General features: G+C 37.7%; 1 protein-coding gene across 2 annotated transcripts in view; it reads left to right on the top strand.

Annotated features, from left to right (window-relative positions):
* DRL1 (KTI12-like, chromatin associated protein) overlaps nucleotides 1-25,757 on the top strand; it is a 226,785-nt gene that overhangs the window by 107,967 nt on the left and 93,061 nt on the right. Inside the window, exons 4-5 of one of the 2 annotated variants that reach the window (XM_089416423.1) lie at nucleotides 7,945-8,030; nucleotides 9,724-9,812. In XM_089416423.1, the coding sequence (XP_089272549.1) occupies nucleotides 7,945-8,030; nucleotides 9,724-9,812 (175 nt within the window). The remainder of the gene's footprint in view (nucleotides 1-7,944; nucleotides 8,031-9,723; nucleotides 9,813-25,757) is intronic. The other variant, XM_089416424.1, reaches the window with a different exon arrangement.

The raw sequence follows: 25,757 nt of genomic DNA, 5'->3' as shown, positions 1-25,757 counted from the left end.
CCTAGAGTCTTAGAAGTACTCAAGCATAGAGTTCAGTAGGTGCCTTTCGACATTGGACTTAGATTATTCTTTACATAGGTTGAGTAAGCTTCTTTAGCATCGTGGCTTATAACGAAGCCTTTGTATTTGGGACTAGATTACTCAAATGAATTGAGTGTGTCCCTAGGGTCTGACCATGAGTCAAAGAGATTGACCAGGATGATGGTGAACCAGGACTCGTCAGTATACCATGGGTCAAAGGCGCTGACAAGAATAATGGCGACTAGTTGATGCTAAAGACACCATAGGTCAAAGGTATCGACCAAAATTATGGTAACTTGTTGATGTTGTCATTTTACCATGTGTCATAGTTGTTGACCGGATTATGGTAATTGAATGACGCTGATGCTGATTATGAACTATTATAACCTTTTCTTAGAGACATGAGAACATCTAGATAGTCATTATGAATACCTCCCTCTTAGGTCATTATGAATACCTCCCTAGCTAAGAGGGAGTGTTGAATTTTTGTAGCTATGGTTGGTCTTCATAATTAATATTTTTGCTCTTGATATATTTATAATAATAAATATAAAGCATGTTGTTCGTGCTAGTTTCTAAAGAGAAACTTTAAGACATGTTCTTCATGTCCATTGAAAAGAGAATTTAAAGTTTGAAAAATTGAATTTTTGGCTCCAAGCAAGCCAAGTCCACTGTCCTCCTAGTCAAGTTGGCCCAGTGAAAGAGGCACCCATTTGGCCAACCAGAAGACTATATAAAGACATTTGTCCTCCGTCATTTTGACACAATTTAGATCACTTCTGAGGCAGAGTTTGGATCATCTCTAGGATGAGTCTGAGGTCAAATCTGAGACAAGAAGAGGATGGAATCTGAGGCTTATACAAGGACGAATTTATGGCATGGTGCACAATCGAATCTCTGAGGAAAGTACAAGACCGAATCTCTGAGGAAAGTGCAGGACTGAATTTCTGAGGTTTTGTTCAGAACAACAGGTCTGAGTTTCTTGGATGTAGAAGAAGGTGCACAATCAAATCTTTGAGGAAAGTACATAACCGAATCTCTGAGGAAAGTACAGGACCGAATCTCTGAGGAAAGTGCAGGACCAAATTTCTGAGGTTTTGTTCAGAACAATAGGTCTGAGTTTCTTGGATGTAGAAGAAGGCCGAAATTCGGCCCTAGTAGAGTAGACTAGACCGAGTCTCTTGGGCAGATGTTTGACTTGACTAGAGTTGCACTTGCACTCCTACATTGTATCCATACAGGTGCCTGTCAGTCCCATTGGCCTACTTTTGTGGTCATTCGTTGGACATTAATATATTTATCTGATCTGTCCCAGTGCTTTAGGCATGATCTAGCCAATGTGTAACTTAATTCAGTGCCTCAGTGAAATGAATAATTCTGTACAACTTCTAACTTGTGTGTCTTGCAGCTAGTATTTCAACCATGTAACACATGTCACATACCATATCTAGTGGCTGACTTATGCCGTTTTCTAAGGTTAGTTTGTCTTCTCTGATTAGTATATAGTGCAGGTTGCCCTTATCATGGCTCAACTGTGGTTTCTGGTGCCTTATGAAGATTTAATATATTAGCTTGGACCTTTCTTCAACTTGAAATAAATTTAACTGTTGAGCTAATATTAATGAAATCAAACAGCATAAGTATTTCTTGCTCATTCACTACTGGCTTTCTGTGGGCAATTACTGGGGCTTGCTCATTCACTACCAGCTCAAGAAAAGATAGAAAAGATAGATCAACGCCTTAGAATTCAGCCTCTTCGAGGGGGCAACCTCCTTTACATTACATAAATGAACAATTCTTGGATGATACAAATGACACAACCTCCTTTCTATATATAGGAGTCTAAGGAGTCACAATATAATCCAGCCGACCTAACAATAATAATATAAAGCCACAAAAATAACAATAGAGGGATTCTATGGGGCACAGAAATAACAATATGGGGGTAATAGGGGCACAACAATATAAATAAGGGGTATAACTACAATAGTAATGGGGTAATCACTAGTATTATAGGGACCCAACATGCCCCTCTCCTTCAAAAAAGTGTTGTCCTCAACGCTTGAGTAGTTCTGGATACTTCTGCATAAAATTCTCATCCTCCCATGTGGAATCTTCAGCGGATAAGTTCTTCCATTTGATAAGATACTCTGAAATTGATCGATTTCGTAGCTGTCGAGTTCTTGTTTCTGTGACTGCTTCCGGTTCCAATATAATTTTTCCTTCCTCATCAAGTTCTGGCAATATTGTTTGAATTGGGAGCTTGTCACCTATAACCTTCTTTAAACATGAAACATGGAAGACTGGGTGCAATCGAGAAGCTGCAGGAAGCTCCAATTTGTATGCCATAGTACCAATCTTTTGCAACACCTTGTACGGACCATAATACTTTGGTGATAATTTATTATCCTTCTTAGCTTGCTTTAGGGACATTTGCTTATATGGTTGTAGCCGTAGGAATACCCAATCACCTACATCAAAACTTCTTTCACTGCGATGTTGATCTGCCTGTTGTTTCATTCTATTTTGTGCCAACACGAGGTTATCCTTTAAGAGTTGGAGGACTTGTTGTTGATGTTCGATGTGATGTTCCACTGCTTGAACCTTAGAATTTTCTCTTAAATATGATGTGATGGATGGTGGTTGATACCCATAAAGGGTCATTTTTGTTGCTGTATGGAAGGAAGTGTTATACCACCATTTAGCCAGAGGCAACCATTTGACCCATTGTGTCTGTTTATCAGATACAAAGCAACGAAGATATCCTTCCAAACATTTGTTTACTATCTCAGTTTGCCCATCAGATTGAGGATGATAAGATGAGCTATGAGCTAACTGAGTACCAAGACAAGAAAATAATTCTGTCCAAAAATTTCCAGTGAAAATGGGATCTCTGTCACTTACAATAATCTTTGGGTTTCCATGTAGCTTTTGAACTGTTTCCATAAATGCAGTAGAAACTGTACTGGCTTTAAATGGATGTGATAATGCACAAAAGTGTGCATACTTGGTAAGTCTGTCAACTACCACCATGATGACACTCTTTCCCTCAGACTTGGGTAAACCTGTGATAAAATCCATTGAAACCTCCTCCCAACGTTGGCTTGGAATGGATAAAGGTTGTAATAGACCCGGTGTCTTAATTGTTTCAACTCTATTTTGCTGGCAAACCAAACATTCCGCCACAAACTTTTGAATATCTGATTTAAGGCCATCCCAAAAAAATTCCTTCTTAACCCTGTGGTAAGTTTTTAAAAATCCTGAGTGCCCTCCTAAGGGAGAAGTGTGCAATTCCATAAGAATCTTTTGTTTTAGCTGGGAATTCTTACAGAGGTATAAGCGATCTTTGTACCATAATGAATCATTTTGCCAGCTAAATGTATCAGAAGTACTGGAATCTTGTTGTAGCTTTCGAATAAGTGCCCACACTTCTTGGTCATTCTTCCATTCCTCCCTTGCTTCGTTTATCCAATCTGGTTGGATAATAGAAATGGCACACAACAATGCTTCCACATCCTCATCCTTTCTTGAGAGTGCATCTGCCACCACATTTTGCTTCCCTTTTTTGTAGATGATTTCAAAGTCATAACCCAACATCTTTGTGACCCACTTTTGTTGCTCTTCAGAGGATAATCTTTGTTCTAAAAAGTATTTAAGGCTATCATGATCCGTTTTTACCTTGAAGTGTCTTCCCATTAGGTAGGGTCGCCATTTCTTAAGTGCATGGAGTATTGCCAACATTTCCTTCTCATAAATAGCTTTGCTTAAACTTTCCCTTGATTGGACGACTTTCAAAAGCAATGGGTCTTTCATCTTGCATTAGAACAGCACCAATTCCATTCCCTGAAGCATCACATTCCACAATAAAGGTTTTTGTGAAGTCCGGTGTAGCTAAGACCGGTGCTTGGCACATTGCCTCTTTAAGATGTTCAAAGGCCTTTGTTGCTTCCGAAGTCCATGAAAATGAATCTTTCTTCAATAATGTTGTTAGAGGTGCTGCTATTCTCCCATAATTCTTAACAAACTTGCGATAATACCCTGTCAACCCAAGAAATCCTCGCAGATGCTTTATGGATGTGGGGATTTTCCATTCCTTAATGGCTTTAATTTTGCTAGGGTCTACCTTAACTCCTTCATGAGATACAATATGACCCAAATATTCCACCTCCTGGACTCCAAAGAAACATTTGGATCTTTTTGCATATAATTGTTTCTCCTCCAATAGTTGTAGCACCCTGTCAACATGTTCAACATGATCCTTCCAAGACTTGCTGTAGATTAGTATATCATCAAAAAATACTAACACAAATTTTCTAAGGAATGGTTTGAAAATTGAATTCATCAAACCTTGAAATGTTGAAGGTGCATTGGTAAGGCCAAAAGGCATGACCAAAAATTCATAATGACCCTCATGAGTTCTAAATGCCGTTTTTGGAATGTCTTCAATCTTCATTCTGATTTGATGATATCCCGAACGAAGATCCAACTTGGTGAAGTAAATTGATCCATGCAATTCATCCAGTAATTCATCAATAACAGGAATGGGGAACTTATCTTTAATAGTGAGCTTGTTGAGCTCCCTATAATCTGGACACATGCGCCATGATCCATCCTTCTTGTGCACCAATACTACTGGAGCTGAGAAAGAACTTTGACTCGGTTGAATTATACCAGCCTCTAGCATTTCTGCAACCATACGTTCAATTTCACTTTTTTGGACATAGGGATATCTGTACGGCCTGATGTTTGGAGGAACACTTCCTGGAATCAGATGAATAGCATGATCATGATCACGCATAGGTGGGAGACCCTTGGGAGTCTCAAATACCTTGGAATGATTGTCCAAGACTTTTTGGAGATCTGGAGAAATAGATGATTCCAATGTGGAAACATCTAGCGAGCATAATTGTGCAATTACACCTCTTTGCTCCTTTTTTAGAAGCTTTGTCATACCATGAGAGCTGATTATCTTTCCTGGTTTCCCTGCAATACCCCTTAATTCAACTTCCTTTCCTTCCGAAGAAAATTTGATGAAAAGTTCTTGAAAATTAAAAGCTATTGTACCCAAGGATTGTAGCCATTGGACTCCTAGTACAACATCCGCACCTCCCATTGGAATGGAAAGCATTGGGCTAGTCAATACATATTCTCCCATGGATAGCTTGATATTATGGCACTTTCCAGAGCAATTTATTGTTCCTCCATTTGCAATCATCACTTGACACTCTGGTGCTGGATATAGGAAGCAATTCAATTCTTTTGCTACCCTACAATGAATAAAATTGTGGGTGCTTCCTGAATCAATCAACACTATTACCTTTTTCTTCTTGATTTGTCCTTCTATCTTGATGGTTTGAGGAGTGGTAATTCCCGCCAATGCATTACAAGATATGGTCGGATTTATTTGTTCTTCATCTAGGCTTTGTTCCTGGAATATATCCTCTTCTTTTGACCTTTCTTGCTCCTTTTCTTCTTCCTCTTCACAATCTATGTAGAATAATTTCTTCTCAGCACACTTATGACCTTTTGTGTATTTGCTATCACAATTGTAACAAAGCCCTTTTGCTCTTTTTTCTTCCAATTGTTGTGGTGTCAACCTTGTAGGTTGTGGAAGACTATGGGCAACAACACTTCCATCTTTATAGTTGTGAATGGTATGCTTCCTAGTTGCCATAATTTTGCTTTCCATTTTTCTTGCTAACCTGAATGCCTTCTCTAATGAATCAGGTTCCCAAAGGCGCACATCATGTTGGATATTATCCTTTAAAGACCCTATGAACACATCAATCCTATGCTCCTCTGGAATATCTTTTACCCTTATGTTCAATTTTTGGAACTCCTCAATGTGCTCCATTATTGAACCCTTTTGTTTGAGACTTATCAATTGGCTAAAAAAAGTGTTGCTTTTTGTATCCTCATAATGTGCTATCAATTCTTCCGTAAAAATTGCCCAAGTGATAAATTGTTTACGAGAACAAAGCCATTGATACCATACAAACTGATTGGGTTCCAAATATAAAGTTGCCATACGTACCTTTTGTGTGTTTTGCACATTATTGAGATCGAAGAATTGCTCCATCTGTAATATCCATGTGGCGGGATCCTTGCCATCAAACTTCCTCATATCGATTTTTGGAACATGGTGAGTCTTCGATCCAACATTAGAGTCTATGGAATCATGATTAACATTTCTTTTGTTCTCATCATGAGTTTCCTTTACTACCTTTTCACCATTAGTGACCCTTTCTTGTAGCAAGTTCTTCAATTCTTCCATGTCTGTCTTCAAATCTATCTTCAAATTTACTATCGAATCCTCCATCTTAGCTTCCATCCATCTTAGCACCTTTATCTTAGATTCCACGCCATTTATCTTAGATTCCACGCCACTTATCTTAGCTTCTGTTAGCTTTTGTGAGCGTGACATTTGTTGCACTTGTTCTTGTAATTTTGATATATCATGTAGCATTTCTTCCTCTTCTTCATGAGTCATGCTAGAGCTTTCAGGTTCCTTACTAGGTGTTTGCATTTTCTTTCCTCGGGGCATCAGTTACCGATAATAATGCTTTACTATGCCCTTTGAATTCCGTTAAACCAAGCTTAGATAAAAAATTAAAAAAAAACTACACACCTTTTTTCACTTTATAGAAGCCTGATATTGAATCTGATGTATCTCTGTAATTTCGGATCATCCAGTTCTGAAATTGATACCTGTAGTAGCCTTCTGCGTCCTCTTTCCAATGCCACAAGTCTGAGCCAAATTGGATTCTCCAAGTAAGAGTTATGTGAAATCTCCCACAGTGACTTGCTTTTAGACTGGTTCAGTAGAGCGAACTTGTACGACGTGCCACGAGTCACTGTTTCAACCTTTGAATCGGAAACACACATACAAGAAACTACAGTCCGTCCTCTTTCTGTACCTTTTTACGAAATTTCAATCCGATCCTCAGAGAGAGAGTTATGACGATTTTCCCCAGGTCACCTGTTTTGAATGTAATTCAGGAGTCTGCAAAAAGGCCAACTTCCTCAGATCATATCTCCGAAAATCTCGCGCGAAAAGCTCTGAAATTTGGACCCAAGGTTCAGCGCCAATTCTTCTCAAATGGGTTTTTTTTGCGACTTCTGAAACGTCACAGAAAAAAAGTTATAGCGAAAATGCCACGATGACCTGTTTGGAGCAGCGAAACCCTAGAATCCAAAGCTCTGATACCAAATGTTATGAAACCAGCTCAAGAAAAGATAGAAAAGATAGATCAACGCCTTAGAATTCAGCCTCTTCGAGGGGGCAACCTCCTTTACATTACATAAATGAACAATTCTTGGATGATACAAATGACACAACCTCCTTTCTATATATAGGAGTCTAAGGAGTCACAATATAATCCAGCCGACCTAACAATAATAATATAAAACCACAAAAATAACAATAGAGGGATTCTATGGGGCACAGAAATAACAATATGGGGGTAATAGGGGCACAACAATATAAATAAGGGGTATAACTACAATAGTAATGGGGTAATCACTAGTATTATAGGGACCCAACATTTTACAAGATGGCATAAAGACATAAGGAATAACTTTGGGATATTACTACAAGAAACTTGCCTTCTTTAAGATGTTCAAGACCGGTAAGCATGGCTTATCGTAACTGGTCTGTTTTTGTAAAAGTAAACTGTGTTGATGTATTTTCTGTAACTTTTAAAAACTATCCAATTTTTTTACTTTGGTGATGTGCTTCTTCCATGTTTACATACATACCCTAAAAATGCATGTGGGCCTGGGTAGTCCCTTTTTTCAAAGAGTGTACTTTTGGTTGTTAATCTATACATTATTGCTAGTACTTTCGTCTGTGATTTTACCAGGTTGTGTAGTTTTCTTGTTATTAAGATGTTTCAACGATGTTATTCTGAAGGTCCTTTGCAGTTGTATTGTGATGTAGAGGAGAGCTACTGCAAAGCATGGAATATGGCACGCCAAGAACGAGGAGAACCTGCATATAATGATAAGATGTAAGTGCGAATCAACTGATCCCATGTAAACAACTGTGGGATGTAAATGTAAAGATTCATGCAACAAGCCTGCCTCGTTGTGCATGTCCATTGAATAAATAAAAAGCGTGGGGCAGATGTTGGTTAAGGTGGTTATAATATGTAAGCTCGAATTTTATGAATCCATTTGCACACATTTAAAATAGGCATTTTTATAGATCTGCACAAGTATACTTTTTGAGAGGCATGAGACTTGTGTTGAGGTTGTAGCAGAATTTTGTAAAAGGTCTGATGCTTTGTGTTGTAGATTAAGACACAGTGGCATTAAGTTCTATCATTACTAGTCAAAATGCCTCATGTAAAGAATTGTAAGATTATTGGATATAGTTACCAAGTACGCCAGACCTCCATGGAAAAATAGCTATATTTTAGGTATCTGTTACCTTGCTTTTTCTTCCCACAATTTTCCCTGGCACAGCTGGGCTATCCTGGACTTGAACCAGAGACCATGCCTGTGAAGTAAATCCTTGCACCTGCGATACTATCCAATCAACTAATTGGAAGAGAATCAATGGATTCTTTTTCAGGAGTGATTCATCCTTCCTGAATGCAGCATACAACTTCCTCTCTGTTGTACTGCACTCTCTGAGTGTGCTTGTTCCCCTTCCTTTTCTTTTTATTTCGTCACTGAGCCAATGGCGAGCAAGTGCCAATCACCTATGATGAGAAAAGGATGGGTTGAAATTGCGATATGTATTTGATGTACATGTTAACCAATTTTTTGACTGATCTGCCCAAAAATACCCTGAAAATTGTTTCATTGAAAGGCTAAGAAAATTCACATTTCACTACGAATGTGTCCTTGATAATCTATATAGTCCAATTCTGTGATGAACATTTGTTGCCAATTTTTATTACAAGATTCCCTGAAAGTTCAAATTCTGCGGAGAACTAGACAAATTCTGGGTATCAATCTGCTGGAGTGAATAACACATTTCTTTGGTAACTTTTGAATCAGGGAAAATGGGTTTTCAAGGCAGTTTTGTATCGGAAAATAAGTAGGAAAGGTTTGCAAATGCAATCCTGCTACAGATTAAGTAGCAGCATTTTCAAGAAAATTTCGTCATTTTTCCTTGGTCAAATTTAAATCAATGATCTTCATCATAGGTACCAGGATACCTTGCCATAATTTTCCACGGGGAAATTTTTTCCTGTATACCTTTATAAATTTTCAATCTTTTGCATCTATTATATGTCTCATACTTGTTAATCATGGTTTTCAATTTTATTTTAAATCTGAAGTTTGAACTCTAATCTCTTGAAAGAATGCATACTTTGGTCAACGCTATTGCTTTTATATTTCTTATAGACCTACAATGGATCATTACAGTAAGAGAATCAACAGCATTTTAAACTGTGGACCTGCTGCCTCAAGGTCCTTTTGACTTTGTGGCTTGTCGATATGTTAATTGCCTACTGTAGTCATTCATAGATAAAACATAGAGGAAGAAAATCCTAGTCATGAAAAATATTTTAGCTTGGTGCAATTTTAAATCAAGCTTTTTTTTTGTCATTATCATTAAGTATTATGGTTTGTGACATTATGAGTATCCTCCATAGTTACAGAATGTGATGGAGGAAGCTCAAGGCTCAGTTTCAAGATTACAGTGTCCTAACTTACATGTTTTTTATCTGCTTTTATTATATCGTCAAGCAGAGTTGATGACCTTGTAAGAAGATTTGAAAAACCAGAGAGAAGGAACCGTTGGGATTCTCCTCTTTTTGAGTTAAAACCATCTGAAGGTAATTTCCACAAGGGTTTCTTTTTCTTTTTTAATCGTAGTAATGGATATTTACATCTTTTTATCAGGATTGTGAAATGTTTGAAATCAAGCCTATCTTAGAAATTCCTGATTTTAGTCTGATATCATAGGTATTGATTTATATTTTTCATCATGCAAATCTTCTATGTAAGAATTTACAATTTTATTTAGAGAGGACTTGTTGGATGAGCTGTCATTGCATCTAACCATGATGACACTGTATTTCTGTATTTTTATATTTTTCTATTCGTGTGAGATTGAGATGGAAACTAGTTCTTTTGAAGAAATTGAATGAAATGAATACCTCCCTAGTTGAGATGGAGTGTTGAAGAATGTAACTAGGTTTGGTCTTCATATATGTATTTAAGTCACAATATAATGTATTTGTCAAAAGAAAGAAAATGAAATTTTATTATTATTAAAATTGACTTATTAAAGCATGGGTTTCATGCTTGGGTCAATTATTTTTAGGTCAAAGCCTCCATTGCAGGCTTCTAAGGTTTGTGTCAAGTGTCCTTGTCCATGTCATAATGTAACGAACCCTTGGGAATTATTTGTCAAGAAAGAAATTTATTTTATATTAAAATTAGTCTTCTAGGCCTCCTCCAGCAAGTCGACCTCAAAACTGGACGAGTCGGCCTAAAACTGGGCAGCAGAATCACTACATAAAGGCAGCAACTCGACCTCATTTGTCTCTCATACACAACAAGTTCTATCTGCAGTAACAGGGCCAAGAAAAAGTGCGAAATTCATGGAAGAAGGAGAAGAGGGACAACAAAGAAGGTGGACTCTTTCAAGCATAAAAATCAAAATTTTCTCTCTTTCCCACTCGTGTGAAGCTGTGCAGCTGCTGGAAGGGGCCGAAATTTTGCAGTAATTGGGAGGCCGAAATTCAATTGCAAGAGGTCGAAATACTGCAACTGGGAAGTCGAATTTTTGGATTGTCGCTGGGTTGGAGCTGTTGGATAAGAAGAGACTACTATATCATCTTGGAAGGCTGACTTGGTGGAGGAGGAAAGTTTGTTGGTCTAGGGTCTTGGTCCATCTCAATTTGAATTACTGAAGGAAGAGTTCTTGACTGGGTTTTCCCCTATATAGGGGTTTTAGCCTTGGCTGTCTGCCTACATCTGGTGTCCCTGATCTTCATATTTTGTTTTTGATAATTGCTTGATGAACTAAGATAAAAGAAGAACATAAGAAAGATACAAAGAATTCAAAGATATTACAAGTAATTATCAACTAAAGAATTTTTTTTCCTTTCTGATTTTCTCACATGGTATCCGAGCTAAGGTGAAAAAGAAGAAAGAAAAGGCAGTTTAAAGGTTGTATTGAGGAAAAAGGAGATAAAGAAAAGGGACATTAAAAGGGGATGACATTAGAAGACAAGCCTACTATTTACAGGAACAATGACAAACTCAATGGCGGGAGAGAACATATTAGAAGGGGCCTCCAACTACAGGGCCTGGAAAAAGAGAATATATCTCATTCTCGAAAAAGACAAAGTTTTAGATCTTGTTCAAGGAAAAGTCAAGAAGCCTACTGATGAACCAAATAATGTAGAGAAAACAAAGTTTAGAGAACTTGAAATTGTGGCTATGAATCTAATAGTGGATGGAGTTAAGGATAACTTAATTCATACATATCCAACATAAATTCCACTCAAGAAATGTATGAGGCTCTCCAAGTTATTCACAGTCAAGAACATTGGTCAAATAGTAAGTCTCAAGAATGAACTAAGAACTGTTAAGATGACAAATGATGATACTGTTTCATCATACTTTATAAGGATATCTAGAATCAGGGATGAACTCCAAGCAATAGATGAAGTTGTCCTAGAAAAGGATCTCATAATTACTACCCTTCTAGGACTACCTAAATCTTGGAGTGCTTTTGCATCAAGACTTAACAGTTGGAAGGATACTCCAACATTTGAACAAATGTGATGCATGTAGTCAAGAAAAGCCAGAATATCAATGGTAAACAACAAGGAGGATGAAGAAAAAAACACCTAGAATGCTTATTCAGCTCATCACAAGAAGAAGGGATCCTTGAAGAAGTTCAAAGGACCAAAGAAGAAAATGGACCTACCCAAGGTTGAATGTTACAATTGCCCCAAGATGGGACATTACAAGAGTCATTGTCCCAAGAATCCATGAAATAAGAAGACAAATAGGGATCAAGCAAATGTCACTGATGAAACTCTATCTAAGAAAAACAATACAAAAGAAGAATCGAAAGTCAAGGACTTATACAACTAGGTCCTCCCTTTCACATATCCTCCCTTGGTCTTCTACTCTAAATTTTGAGTTTCCTTTATGTTTTGATTTCTAAAATTTTTTAGGTCTAAAAGGTTGTGTTAAGACATTTTTGAATTATTTTATAAGTTGTAGGTATCCCTCAAAGATTGGATTAAGAGGGAGGCTCCATCATTTACCAAAAGATAAATATTTTATTCCTTTCTCCTCTTTTGTGTTTGGTTTCTATCTCGTATCAAAGTACGTTTGCATTGTATGCTAATAACCTCTCTCCATATTTTTCTTGGTTAGGAAAGCTTGCTGTTTGCTCAAGGGTTATAGGGAAGACTTCAAAGGATAAACTTGAAGCATGGAAGAAGTTCTATTGAAGCCCTTCAAGCATTGATGTCCTACAAGGCTTGTTAAGAAACAACCCAAGGTATGTCCTAGCCTATAAACTTTGTTACAAAGTTCTCTTCAGATAAAGGTATGATCATTTTTCTTTTAAATTTCGTTCTACATTCCTAACATTGTTATTTCTAGGGTTTTGAATCGTAAGAGATTCTTGTTTGATTAATCATCAGATTGAACCTACCCTCATTATATTTTGATCAATCGTATGGAACCCTAAAAGTTTCTTTATAAAACCCTAACCTAAGGGTATGTCCATATTTATAAAACTCTAGTCTACTTAGGGTTGATGATGAAGTCTAGAAATCCTATTTTCTTAATGTTTAGAGTTTTGATATTGTTATAATAGAAACCCTAATCCTTTATGGTTTGAAGTTAATGTTTAAATGAAACCTTAGATCCTTAGGGTTTGATAAATTAGGGTTTATGATCAAAACCCTTTTGATGTCTAGAGTAAGATTTTAGGGATAAAGCCTTAGGTTTGTATCCGTCTGTTTGATTGAAACACTAGTCTTGTCAAAATTTGTTATATGTCTAACTTTAATATATTAATGTCTGTGTCTTAGGATGACCTAGTAGATAGTGTTGTGATCCATTAGTACATGATTATAAAATCTTAGATATGTATATATTGCTGGTTTATTTATGGTTGCTCATGGTTTAGTCCATGAATTATAGAGTTTGTAACAATGCCTAATAATGATTTATAACCTAGGATTTGATGATATTATTAATATGTTTTAGTTTTGATATCTAGGGTTTGCAACAAGCCCTAGTAGAATCTAACATGCATAGTAGAATTTTATTTGATTAAATTGATATTCTCTAAAGGCTTTGCGGAATCTAGGGTTTGCAAGAGTAAGAGTTAGTTATCTTGATTGAGTTGCTTTAAGTCTTAACAATATTCCTAACAGAAGGTTAAAATATTTTTCTCTTACTAAACCTAGGTCTCAAAATTAGACAAGTCGGCCTAAAATTGGGCAGCAAAACCACTATATAAAGGCAACAATTCGACCTCATTTTCTCTCCCACACAACAAGTTCGATTTGCAGTAACTGGGCCAAGAAAAAGTGCGAAATTCAAGGAAGGAGAAGAAGGATAAGGAAGAAGAAGGAGGAATATTTTAAGCATAAAAATCAAAATGTTCTCTCTTTGCCACATGCGTGAAGCTGCTAGAAGGGGGCCAAAATTCTGTAGTAACTAGGAGGCCGGAATTCTGCTACAGGAGTTCAAAATACTGCAATTGGGAAGTCAAATTTCTAGATTGTTGTTGGTCTAGAGCTAGTGGATAAGAAGAGACTACTATATCATCTTGGAAGGCTGACTTGGTGGAGGAGGAAAGTCTGTTGGTCTAGGGTCTTGGTCCATCTCAATTTGAATTACTGAAGGAAGAGTTCTTGAATGGGTTTTCCCCTATATAGGGGTTTTAGCCCTGAGTTTCTGCCTACATTTGGTGTCCTTGATCTTCATATTTTGTTTTTGATAATTGTTTGATGAACTAAGATAAAAGAAGAACATAAGAAAGATACAAAGAATTCAAAGATATCACAAGTAATTATCAACTAAAGAAAATCTTTCTGCCTTTTTGATTTTCTAACATGGTATCAGAGCTAAGGTGAAAAAGAAGAAAAAAAGGCAGGTTAAAGGCTGTATTGAGGAAAATGGAGATAAAGAAAAGGGACATTAAAAGGGGATCACATAAGAAGACAATCCTACTATTTACAGGAACAATGACAAACTTAATGGAGGGAGGAAACAAATTAGAAGGGGCCTCCAACTACAGGCCCTGGAAAAAGAGAATATATCTCATTCTCGAAAAAAACAAAGTTTTAGATCTTGTTCAAGGAAAAGTCAAAAAGCCTACTGATGAACCAAGTAATGTAGAGAAAACAAAGTTTAGAGAACTTGAAATTGTGGCTATGAATCTAATAGTGGATGGAGTTAAGGATAACTTAATTCCATACATATCCAACATAAATTCTGCTCAAGAAATGTATGAGGCTCTATCCAAGTTATTCACAATCAAGAACATTGGTCAAATAACAAGCCTCAAGAATGAACTAAGACCTGTTAAGATGACAAATGATGATACTTTTTCATCATACTTTATAAGGATATCTAGAATCAGCGATGAACTCCAAGCAATAGATGAAGTTGTCCCAGAAAAGGAGCTCGTAATTACTGCCCTTCTAGGAGTACCTAAATCTTGGAGTGCTTTTGCATCAAGACTTAATTGTTGGAAGGTTACTCCAACATTGAACAAATGTGGAATGCATGTAGTCAAGAAGAAGCTAGAATATCGATGGTAAACAACAAGGAGGAGGATGAAGAAGAAAACACCTCGAATGTTTATTCTGATCATCGCAAGAAGAAGGGAACCTTCAAGAAGTTCAAAGGACCAAAGAAGAAAATGGACCTATCTAAGGTTGAATGTTACAATTGCCACAAGATGGGACATTAGAAGAGTCATTATCCTGAGAATCCAAGAAATTAGAAGAGAAATAGGGATCAAACAAATGTCACTGATGAAGTCCCATCTAAGAAAAACAATACAAAAGAAGAATTGGAAGTCAAGGACTTATACTACTAAGTCCTCCCTTTCACATATCCTCTCCTGGTCTTCTATTCTAGGTTCTGAATTTCCTTTATGTTTTGATTTCTAAAGATTTATAGGTGTAACATGTTGTGTTAGGACATTTTTGAATTATTTTTATAAGTTGTATGATTCCCTCAAAGATTGGACTAAGAGGGAGGCTCCATCATTTACCAAAAGATAAGTATTTTATTCCTTGTCTCCTCTTTTGTGTTTGGTTTCTCTCTCATATCAAAGTATGTTTATAGCAATGTGGAAAAAGTCGAAGTCGGGATTAAATCGGCAAGGGTCCAAAAGTTGAAAAACTCGTTGAAGTCGGGAGTTTTTTGAAAAAGTCGGCAAAATTAAAAAAACACAAAAATATTCATTTTAATTTTTTTTCTAACTTCTAGAGTATCCACAACATCAAATAAATGCATTTCCACATAAACATGTAAAGAAAAATAATATATAATATGTATATGAAGTCTAGTGCTACATCACATATCAAAATTGTGAATCAACTCCTGAATCTTGAGTCTTGTCTGAGTCTCAACTCTCGAGAGTCAAAATATCATGAGTCATCTACATGTCATAAAGTAATCAATCATTGAGATCCTCTTCCCCTTTTACGGGAATAGGGAATGGCTTTGTCTTTTCCTCTAGAGGAAGAAGGCCCAACCCCTGGAAATACAAATGGAGTCAGTCGTCCTCTAGAAACCAATAAAAGAGGTGGCCTCTGTCCTATGCTGCTGCTGCCCATCCTAGATGGTGTCATCTCCTCCTCATCATCCTCATCCAGCTCTGCCTCCTGACCTTGATGTTGCTCCTCCTCCTCTACCTCTGGATCTCCCTCCCATGCAATTGCTACCTCCTCTAGATCCACATCTAACCAATTTGGGATCGAGTCCATGGTCGGCCTATCAGTCTTGACCCTCCATGCAACAGTGGTATCAATATTGTCCAATGAGATTGCTTCCACGTCAAGAGGTTTCTGAAGTTGTCTCACCCACAATCAAAGATTGTAGTAGATGTAGACCATGTCATTGAGGCGTTGGGACTCCAATCTGTATTAGGGTCATAGATTGTAAATTAGTACTTAGAAAATTTAAATATTAAAAATAATCAAATAAATTCAAAAAGTTTAATTTGATTTTCTTTACTTGTTGCACTTTTTGCTGTGTATTTTGTCAAATACACTCCAGTTGCGCTCACAGCCAGAGGAACTACATGTTTGGCTGAGCACTCGAATGGCAAGCTTTTGGAGATGGGGTACTTTGCCACCATAGCTTGTCCACCAAGCATCTACAAGTTAAAAGAAAAGTGAGAAACATAAAAAAAAAAATTGAAATTCTAAACTTGAAAGTTTGAAACAAACTAAAGCTTACCTGGCATATTGGTTGTCCTATTCTTAATAGCCATGGTAAAACCAAATGTGCCACCCCTATCCTATATACATTGATTTCTTTAGAAATATTTTCACATTCTTGCTCAGATGACACTATCCTCTCGACACAAGTGAAGAATCCATCCATCACCTTGGCATCAAATCTGAAACCACAGGCGTAAGAAAATGCGGGGTTGAGGTAGATACCTGCAGCATGAATGGGGCGATGGAGGGTATTGTTCCATTGCTCATCAATCATTCTCCATATGACCTGTTGTTTCTCTAACCCCTCGTCTCCCTTATTTTCATAATAAGCACGAATGGCTTCTTTGGCCCTATCCATGGCCTCATACAAGTAGCCCATTACGGGCTTGTCCCCATCAACCAACTGAAGAATCCTTACCAAAGGTTCTGAAATGGCACACACCTCCTCTACTCCTGCCCAAAAGCTTTGATCATATGAAACTAGTCTGCATATGCCCTCTCCCTCTGGTTTGTGGCTCATAGATGAAGCACGCCAATCCGGTGTAAGAAACATGCTCTTCACATCCCACATAGAATTCAACAGAGACTAAAGAGATATGAAAGTAGTGGCAAATCGTGTAATGGCATGACGCACCAACTCTTTGTTTTTGGTGAATTTTCTTGTCAAGCTAAGCACAAATGCATGATTATATATAAATTTTGTTATGCTCTTGGATGATTCAACAATATCCCTCACAATAGGAATCTTACCTATATCCTCCAACGTCAAGTCAATGCAATGAGCAGCACAAGGTGTCCAAAACAAGTTAGGATACTCGAGCAACTTGCCCGCTGCAACATAATTTGCAGCGTTGTCCGTTATGACTTGGACAACATTGCTTGGGCCTACTTCCTGAATGAGGAGGTCCAACAACTCACATAATAAACGTGCATCTTTAATGTGTGCAAATGCATCAACAGATTTCATAAACATTGTCCCCTAGGGACAACTAACCAAGAAGTTAAGAAGGGTCCTACCCTTCTGGTTAGTGTAACCATCTGACATGACTGTGCGTCCAGTTTGTTCCCATGATGCCCTAAACTCCTCCATTCTAGAAGTGCAATCAGTGTTTTCATCTTGAAGAAGAGGCCCTCTCAATTTTGCAAAGGTGGGGGCTTTGTACCTTAAGCCAACTACAATGACAACATCAAACATAGGTTGGTAGAATGGGTTTGTCTTGGCAATGTTGAAAGGAACATCACTCCATAGAAGACACTCACTGACCAACCTGTCAGCTTCTGCCTTTTCCTTTTTTTAAAGTGATGATTTGATGCCTGGTTGTGCACCAGGTGTGGTTCTAGGAACAAAAAAAGATGAGATAGACGAGGGGTTGGGACATATGGGTGTGGAAGGTGATGCTGAAGAAGCATTGCCACTCTCATTTCCCCCCACTCTTGAGGCCCCTACAAGTTGGATTTTAGTGTTGCCCTGGTGTCTTTTCCCTCCTCTTTATCCATCAACGATTGAATGGCCCGTTGGATGATTTTTGGAGATGTATTTGGGCAACGGTCAACATTTTGCCCCGGAATTGGCCCCAAATGGAATTTTAATCTATTGATACCTCTTGACATATGCTTGCCACACAAATTGCAACTCAAATATATTCTATTGATCCCCCCAGATTCAGGTATAGTATCAGGTTCACCATATTCCCACAGAAGCCCTGGCATTTTGTTACAAACTTTGAACTTGAATTTAAACTTGGGCACAATTTTTTTTTGAAACAAATAAAAATTTTCCCATCACATAAGAAGCAAACACAAATGCAATTGTTGATTTTAGATAAAAATGCCTCTTCTCAGTCACTGGAAAACAATTGGATTCAATAAACAAGGGTTTGAATTTTTGTCATTTTATTCTTGAAAGTTGTAGTTTTGCTTCAATCTAGATTCTAAACAATGTTTCCCTTTCAAATTTCTAGGCAAAAATAAGATATAAATAGACTAATAAAATTATAGAAAGATTTAAGAAGCCATTTGTGTAAAAAAGACTAAGGGAGAAATTAAAATACATACTTGGCAGCAACAATTCGGCACTTTGAATCTCTCACGTTGAGCAGTGGACAAATCTCCAAATCCCCACCACAAAACTAGCAAATCTCCTCCTCTAGGGCAATGGCAAACAACTACTCTCTCCACAGGGACGAATGGGAGCAAAAACAACAGAGAAATATGTTTTTTTCGGCCTTTTCGACCTCTTATCCGAGGCCTTGGAGAGACGGCCGAATTTTTCGTTTTTATCGGGAGTATTTTGATTTAATAGTGATTTAATCGACAAGGAAAAATTCTGCAAAAAATCGGCCGATTAAATTGTTTTGTTGAAAAAATCATGTTTTTGGGATTTAATCCCGATTTTTTGCTGACTATTTCCACACTGGTTTATATTTTATGCTAATAACCTTTCTCTTTATATTTTTCTTGGTTACGAAAGCTTGCTGTTTGCTCCAGGGTTATGGAGAAGACTTTGAATGATAGAATTGAAGAATGAAAGTTCTATTGAAACCCTTCAAGCATTGATGTCCTACAAGGTTTGTTAAGAAACAACCCAAGGTATGTCTTAGCTTATAAGCTTTGTTACAAAGTTCTCTTCATATAAAGGTACAATCATTCTTCTTTTAGATTTTTCTCTACGTTGCTAACATTGTTATGTCTAGGGTTTTGAATCGTAAGAGATTCTTGTTTGATTAATCATCAGATTGAATATACCCTCATTATATTTTAATTATTCGTATGGCACCCTAAAAGGTTCTCTATACAACCCTAACCTAAGGGTATGTCCATATTTATAAAACCCAAGTCTACTTAGGGTTGAAGATGAAGTCTGGAAATCCTATTTTCTTAATGTTTAGAGTTTTGGTATTATTATCATAGAAACCCTAGTCCCTTACGGTTCACTGTTATTGTTTAAATGAAACCCTAGATCCTTAGGGTTTGATAAATTAGGGTTTATGAGCAAAACCCTTGTGATGTCTATAGTAAGATTCTAGGGATAAAACCTTAGGTGTGTATTTCTCTATTTGATTGAAACCCTAGTCTTGTCAAAATTTGTTATATGTCTAACTTTAATAGATTAATGTTTGTGTCTTAGGATTACCTAGTAGATAGTGTTGTCATCTGTTAGTACATGATTATAAAATCCTAGATATGTATATATGCTTACCTATTTGTCGTTGCTCATGGTTTAGTCCATGAATTCTAGAGTTTGTAACAATGCCTAGTAAAGATTGATAACCTAGGATTTGATGATATTATTAATATGTTTTAGTTTTGATATCTAGGGTTTGCAACAAGCCCTAGTAGAATCTAACATGCATAGTAGAATTGTTATTTGATTAAATTGCTAATATCTAAAGGCTTTGTGGAATCTATGGTTTGCAAGAGTAAGAGTCTATTATCTTGATTGAGGTTCTTTAAGTCTTAACAATAATTCTAACAAAAGGTTAAAATATTATTATCTTACTGAACCTAACTAGGTTTAGCTATTAGATGTCTAAAGTTTGAATGTTTTAATTCTTCCATTATAATCACCTGACTTTTAGTATAATTAACTTCATGCTTTTTTATATTTGTATTTCGTTGTACTTTCTATTAAAAGATTTGTAGGTACACAATCTTCAAGATAATGAAGATATTCATATAAGCATGATGAAGTAAGACAACCTTGATATTGTAGGAAGGAATGGAGCCATAAAAGGTTCTCCGATGTTATGGAAGAAGGAAGTAGTTAATCTCCCTAAGTTGCGAGGATGCCTGGATAGAAGAAAGCGTATATCTCCCTAGTTGAGAGGGAATGGATATTATGACAGTGAATACTTTGAATTAAGTAAAAGTACTATCAATAAATGTTCGTAATTCATGAAGTTGCAAGCAAAAGACTTGAGAAGTACTTAGGCTATATTTGGTGCTGCTAAAGAAGTGGTAGGAGAAAGCTTCTGACAAGATGTATTTGGATAACTTGTTGATGATAGAAGCTGCATCCAGGCCTCAAAGTTTTGTGTTTACTTGTTTGTATGTTTGAAAGTTTATTACTGATTGGGGTTGTGATTGTACAGGTAAATCTCTCCACAAAAAGGTTGAAACACTTTGGAAGCATGCTTGGACAAATGGATATATCTAGTTTATTAGGGAGAGTTGAAGCATCTAATGGCAGATGCTTGGGAGGACATCTGGCCAACCTATGTGTTGATGTCTAGATCCTAAAGAGGGAGGGTATTGTTGGTGTTGGAGCTCTGACCTTGGATACACACGCAAATCCCTGGGTTGATGGTTAGTTAGTCAGCCTGATGGTACCTAGACTGGCTGAAAGCTTTAGTCCATCTTAGTCCCACCCGGATAGATAACCCTGGTCAAGTAACTAGTCTATGGCATTGAGTGTGCCTGAACGTTTCCTAGTTCATTTTGGAGATCTTCCATGTACCTCTATATAGATGTAATTATGAATACCTCCCTAGTTAAGAGGGCATGTTGAAGAATGAATTTAGGTTCGATCTTCATAAATGTATTTAAGTCATAATATAATGTATTTGTCAAAAGGAAGAAACTGAAATTTTATGATTATTAAAATTGACTTATTAAAACATGGGTTTCATGCTTGGGTCAATTATTTTAGGTCAAAGCCTCCATTGCAGGCTTCTAGGGTTTGTGTCAAGTGTCTTTGTCCATGTCATAATGTAAAGAACCCTTCTTAGGAATTATTTGCAAGAAAGAAATTTATTTTATATTAAAATTAGTCTTCTAGGCCTCCTACAACAAGTCGGCCTCAAAACTCGACAAGTCGGCTTAAAGCTAGGCAACAAAATCACTATATAAAGCCAACAACTCGACCTCATTTGTCTCTCACACACAAGAAGTTCGATTTGCAGTAACTGGGCCAAGAAAAAGTGCAAAATTCAAGGAAGAAGGATAGCGAAGGAGGAGGACTCTTTCAAGCGTAAAAATCAATTTTTTCTCTCTTTCCAACATGTGTGAAGCTGTGCAGTTGGTGGAACGGGGCCGAAATTCTTCTGTAGGAGGTCGAAACATTGCAACTGGGAAGTCAAATTTCTGGGTTGTTGCTGTGTTGGAGCTGTTGGATAAGAAGAGATTACTATATTATCTTGGAAGGTTGACTTGTTAGAGGAGAAAAGTCTGTTGGTCTAGGGTCTTGGTCCATCTCAATTTGAATTACTGAAGGAAGAGTCCTTGACTGGGTTTTCCCCTATATAGGTGTTTTAGCCCTGGCTGTCTGCTTACATCTGGTATCCTTGATCTTCATATTTTGTTTTTATAATCGCTTGATGAAATAAGATAGAAGAGGAACATAAGAAAGATACAAAGAATTCAAAGATATCACAAGTAATTATCAACTAAAGAAAACCTTTTTGCCTTTCTGATTTTCTAACACCTTTTAGATTCAAACCTTTGAGTGAAGGTTTCACTTACCACTCAAATTTTGTTAGGATATTCCGACACATAGGAAATAGTTAAGTATAACTTGGTCTAGTATAGAGTTAGGCAAAGTGTGTTTCTTTACTATGTACATTTTGTAACTTACAATCCGACGGTCACGATATGTAGTGATCCGACGGTTCATTCTCTCCTCGGTATTATCGACACTTGATCCATGGCTTAACACCCGATTGGTCCATGATCTCTATTTAAAGAGCATGGAGGGTCATTTGTAGGCTAACCGTCCATGAGAGAAGCTTATGTAAATTTTCATTCTTTTATTAATAAATTGCCTGAAGTGGCCGCGTTGGCTCAGGCCGTGGACTGTTTCCCTCTTTGAGGGTTTTAACCACGTCAAAAGTATTGGTGTATTGATCTGCGATCTGTTTGTGAGCGGTGTCCTTTGGTGTTCTGTCTGAGGAACTTACCCTGTAAATTCCTACAAATTTGTTGCTGGAAATTGTATTGTAAACCTGTAAAACTTTTGGACAACCCTTTGAATTTGCTTCATTTTAGGCTTTCGTATAGAATACATGCAAGTTTTTCCTTTCTTGGGCTCAATGGATAAGGTTCAAGCATAACCCAGGTGATAAACTAGCTGAAAAATATAAATTAAGCTCAAGCTAGTGAAATGTTTTTTGTATTTTTATATTTTTGTATTTTTTTAAAACTAAAATTTTGAAAAAAGTTTTGCATTCTTAAAAATGGGTTGGTGAGGTGAGGCTTACCTTGTTCTTGTAAATTGCTTTTTTTGGCATTGAATTTTGATGACAACCCCTTTTAAATCAGCCATGTATTTTTGGACTAATATGTGGGTTTGGACTTGAGAAGACTAATTACCCTTTAGTCTTAAGATATTGTACTGCCACTGGTGCCCAAAATCCAACTAAGAGCAACTTCTTCTTGAAATACGTCTGGCCAATGGATCAACTATGGTATTAAGAGAAATCTTGTCATTGAAGAGGAAACCCTCGATAAGGGTTAGTCCAACAATCAAATTTTGATAACCCTAATCCAAGAAAGAGAAAGTGAGGGCTAACACCTTTTAGCCTTCCTCTTCCATGTGACTATGTGACCCCTGAATGGATCGATCAAAAAGTTTTGTGCCTTGGAAACAATTTAGCATGACTCGGCGAGTTGGTGGAGTATGATCGAGCCTTCTATGAAACGAGTGAATTGGCCATACCTGGCCCATAGACTCGCCACTCGCCAATAGTTGCTAGACTGCTGAAACTCGCAGGTACTTGATGAACTTGTGGACACTCTATTGGTACTTGACTCTGTCCCCAAAATTGATCTTTTCCTTCCTGCCTTTTTTTTTCTTGTTAAAGTTGGCCTCTTCTCCAACATTCATGATCCAACATCCAACCTTAACGATTTGGCAACAAGCCTTTAGGTAAGCATTGATCCCCTAGTATTTTATTTCATTTTGAAATTTTGATTCTTTTTGTTTGTAAAATTTGTTAATGGAGGGCCTTGCAGAAGCTTGTTGCAGGCTTCTGCGGCACTAAGGTAGGCCTGCGAGGGCCTATAATAGTCACAATTTGGCTATTGCCACAATGTAGCCTTTGCGACCCTTAGATAAGTTTGAGGGGGCTTGTAACAACCACACTGTGGCTCTTACAGGCCTCCTCGGGCCTATCTTAGGCCCAGAAAGGCTTGCAATAGGTCCCTTGTCCAAGCAGAGGGCCTATTGAAGGACTTTGTGACCCTGAGGTAGGCTCACAGAGGCCTGTAAAAGCCACAGTGTGACTGCAACCACATTGTGGCTGTTACAAGCCTCTCTATGGGGCCTTTCTTTTTGTTGCATTTCCTGTTGCAGGCCTCAACGATTAAAATAATTTACATTTTTTTAATATAGTTTTTCTTTTCGAAATCAGATTGGCATCTTGATTCATAAATTCCATGGATCCAAGATTAGAAGGCCTCTTGATGAAGCCTGGGAATATTGTTCCCATGAATTTTCGGGTTTTGACCTGAGAGTCAAATGCATATTTTGTGTCACTGTGGTGTTAGGGGCATAAATAGATTGAAATACCACCTGTCTAGAATAACATGTAAAGATGTGGTAGTTTGTGATCATTGCCCTCCAAAAGTCATAACCAAAATGCAAGCTAATTTGGATGCCATTTAGGAGCAAAATGCTAAGAGAGGAAGAATGAAGCGTGAAATTGTAGCAATGGGTGGATTTCAGACATAGACACAGGGTCAACATGTTCCTATAGCTATTGGCCCATTAAATGTTGTAGGAAATGCATCTCATATAACCTCTCCTTTCTTCTTTCCTTACACTAGTTTGGTATCTCAACCAAGCTTTGAAAGATTTAATGAAAAAAGAAAGGAGGTAGATATGGCTGTGAGGGCTTTTGGTATCACGATAGCCTCCTTTAGGCTCTCATCTACCCAACATACAATATGATAATTGTCCTTTCTCTACAAAAAAACACAACCAACAAGACATTTAACTCACCTGGGCTTGTTCCTTTAGCCCACTGATCTCTGTTGCTGCTGTCCTTTGCAACAGGGTTCTTGAAGTCTTCGATCTGATTGCTATAGTAACCTGACAATCCTCTATTAGGGCTGTTCTCTAGTTGAAAAACCTCTTTCCATTGCTTCAAACGTTCTTTTCTCTCTAGCCTGCCACAACAGACCTTGGTTAGGCCTTCTTGTTGGTTCTATCCATCCTCTTAAACCTTCGACACTCTTCCTAGCCTCTGTCTAGACTGTGCAACACCCTTGGCCTCTCCTATTAACCCTCTTTAGCCCTCAACTCTACGGCCTATAGCCCTGTGGCTTGTAGCCCCTACGACCCTTGGCCTCTGCGGCCTGTTGAGTTAAGCCCATGATCGCTTGGTTCTGTCCTCGGTTAGGCCTCTTACAACCTTTCCTTGTAGCAGCCTTGTTTCCAGAATCTTGGCCTCTTGTTGTAACCTTCGTTGCCTTTTGCCCAGATCATAGACTTCTGCCCTTTCCTCTATGCGACGAACACTTGCTCCTTGTTGTTGCAACTTTTCTCTAAGGTTCGCGACACTCTTGGAGATTGTCTTGTGCACACCAGTGTGCCTCCTTCCACATCTTGTGACTAGCCTATCGTTTGGCTACTTATACTTGTCCTTAGGTCACTCTTGGAACCCCTTCGTCCATCAAGGTGTTACCAACTCAATCACAACCATTAATGAGAATATTAAATTGCTTTCCTTTGGTTCCACGCCCACCCACTTTGGATCAAAACCCCAAACTTGGGTGCCTAGCCCACAAACTCTTCTTTTTGTGGGTTTTCTCCTCACAAGCCTAACACTCGGCGCTTGTGGGAGTACCTCTTGAGGCTCCTTTCCCCGAAGGTCTCTATGTTCCCATGCCAAAACACATTCCTCTTCTATGGCTGTCCTGTAACAATCATCATATGCTTCGTTTTCCACCAAAGAAGCATAGCTTGCAGAATGAACAATATGCTTCTTGGAAGTGTCCCAACTAATGGAAGCCTTTTGCCTCTTCAATGTCATATAGGCCTTTAAGCCATTCTGTGGCTCCTTCTTCTAAGATACAAAAGTCTCCATTGATGAACTCTTTTGGGGTTGTAGATTCTCCCTCTGAATTGACAAACTCCCTTTGGAACTTGACTCCGTCTGAGTCTCTGTAACCTTCTTCTTTCCTTGGTCTTTAGGCTTGCCCTTTAGCCTGTACATGCCATTCTCTCCGTCTCCAAGAAGTACTCCTTGGGTAGAGTTAGAACCACTATGCTTGAACATCACTTTTCCTTCCCAGAATATCACATTAAACCCCTTCACCTCAATTGTTGAGACTGAAAGCATGCTGCACTTGAGCTCTAGTATCCAAAGTACATCCTGGACTTGCAATTGTTAGTTTTTG

The sequence above is a fragment of the Pinus tabuliformis genome, chromosome 3_2, assembly GCF_031772625.1.
Source record: "Pinus tabuliformis cultivar Carrire ecotype Pingquan chromosome 3_2, CPIR1, whole genome shotgun sequence".
NCBI classification, from domain to species: Eukaryota; Viridiplantae; Streptophyta; class Pinopsida; order Pinales; family Pinaceae; genus Pinus; species Pinus tabuliformis.
Note: the sequence above shows the minus strand (reverse complement) of the source record. Positions and strands in the feature narration are given on the sequence as shown.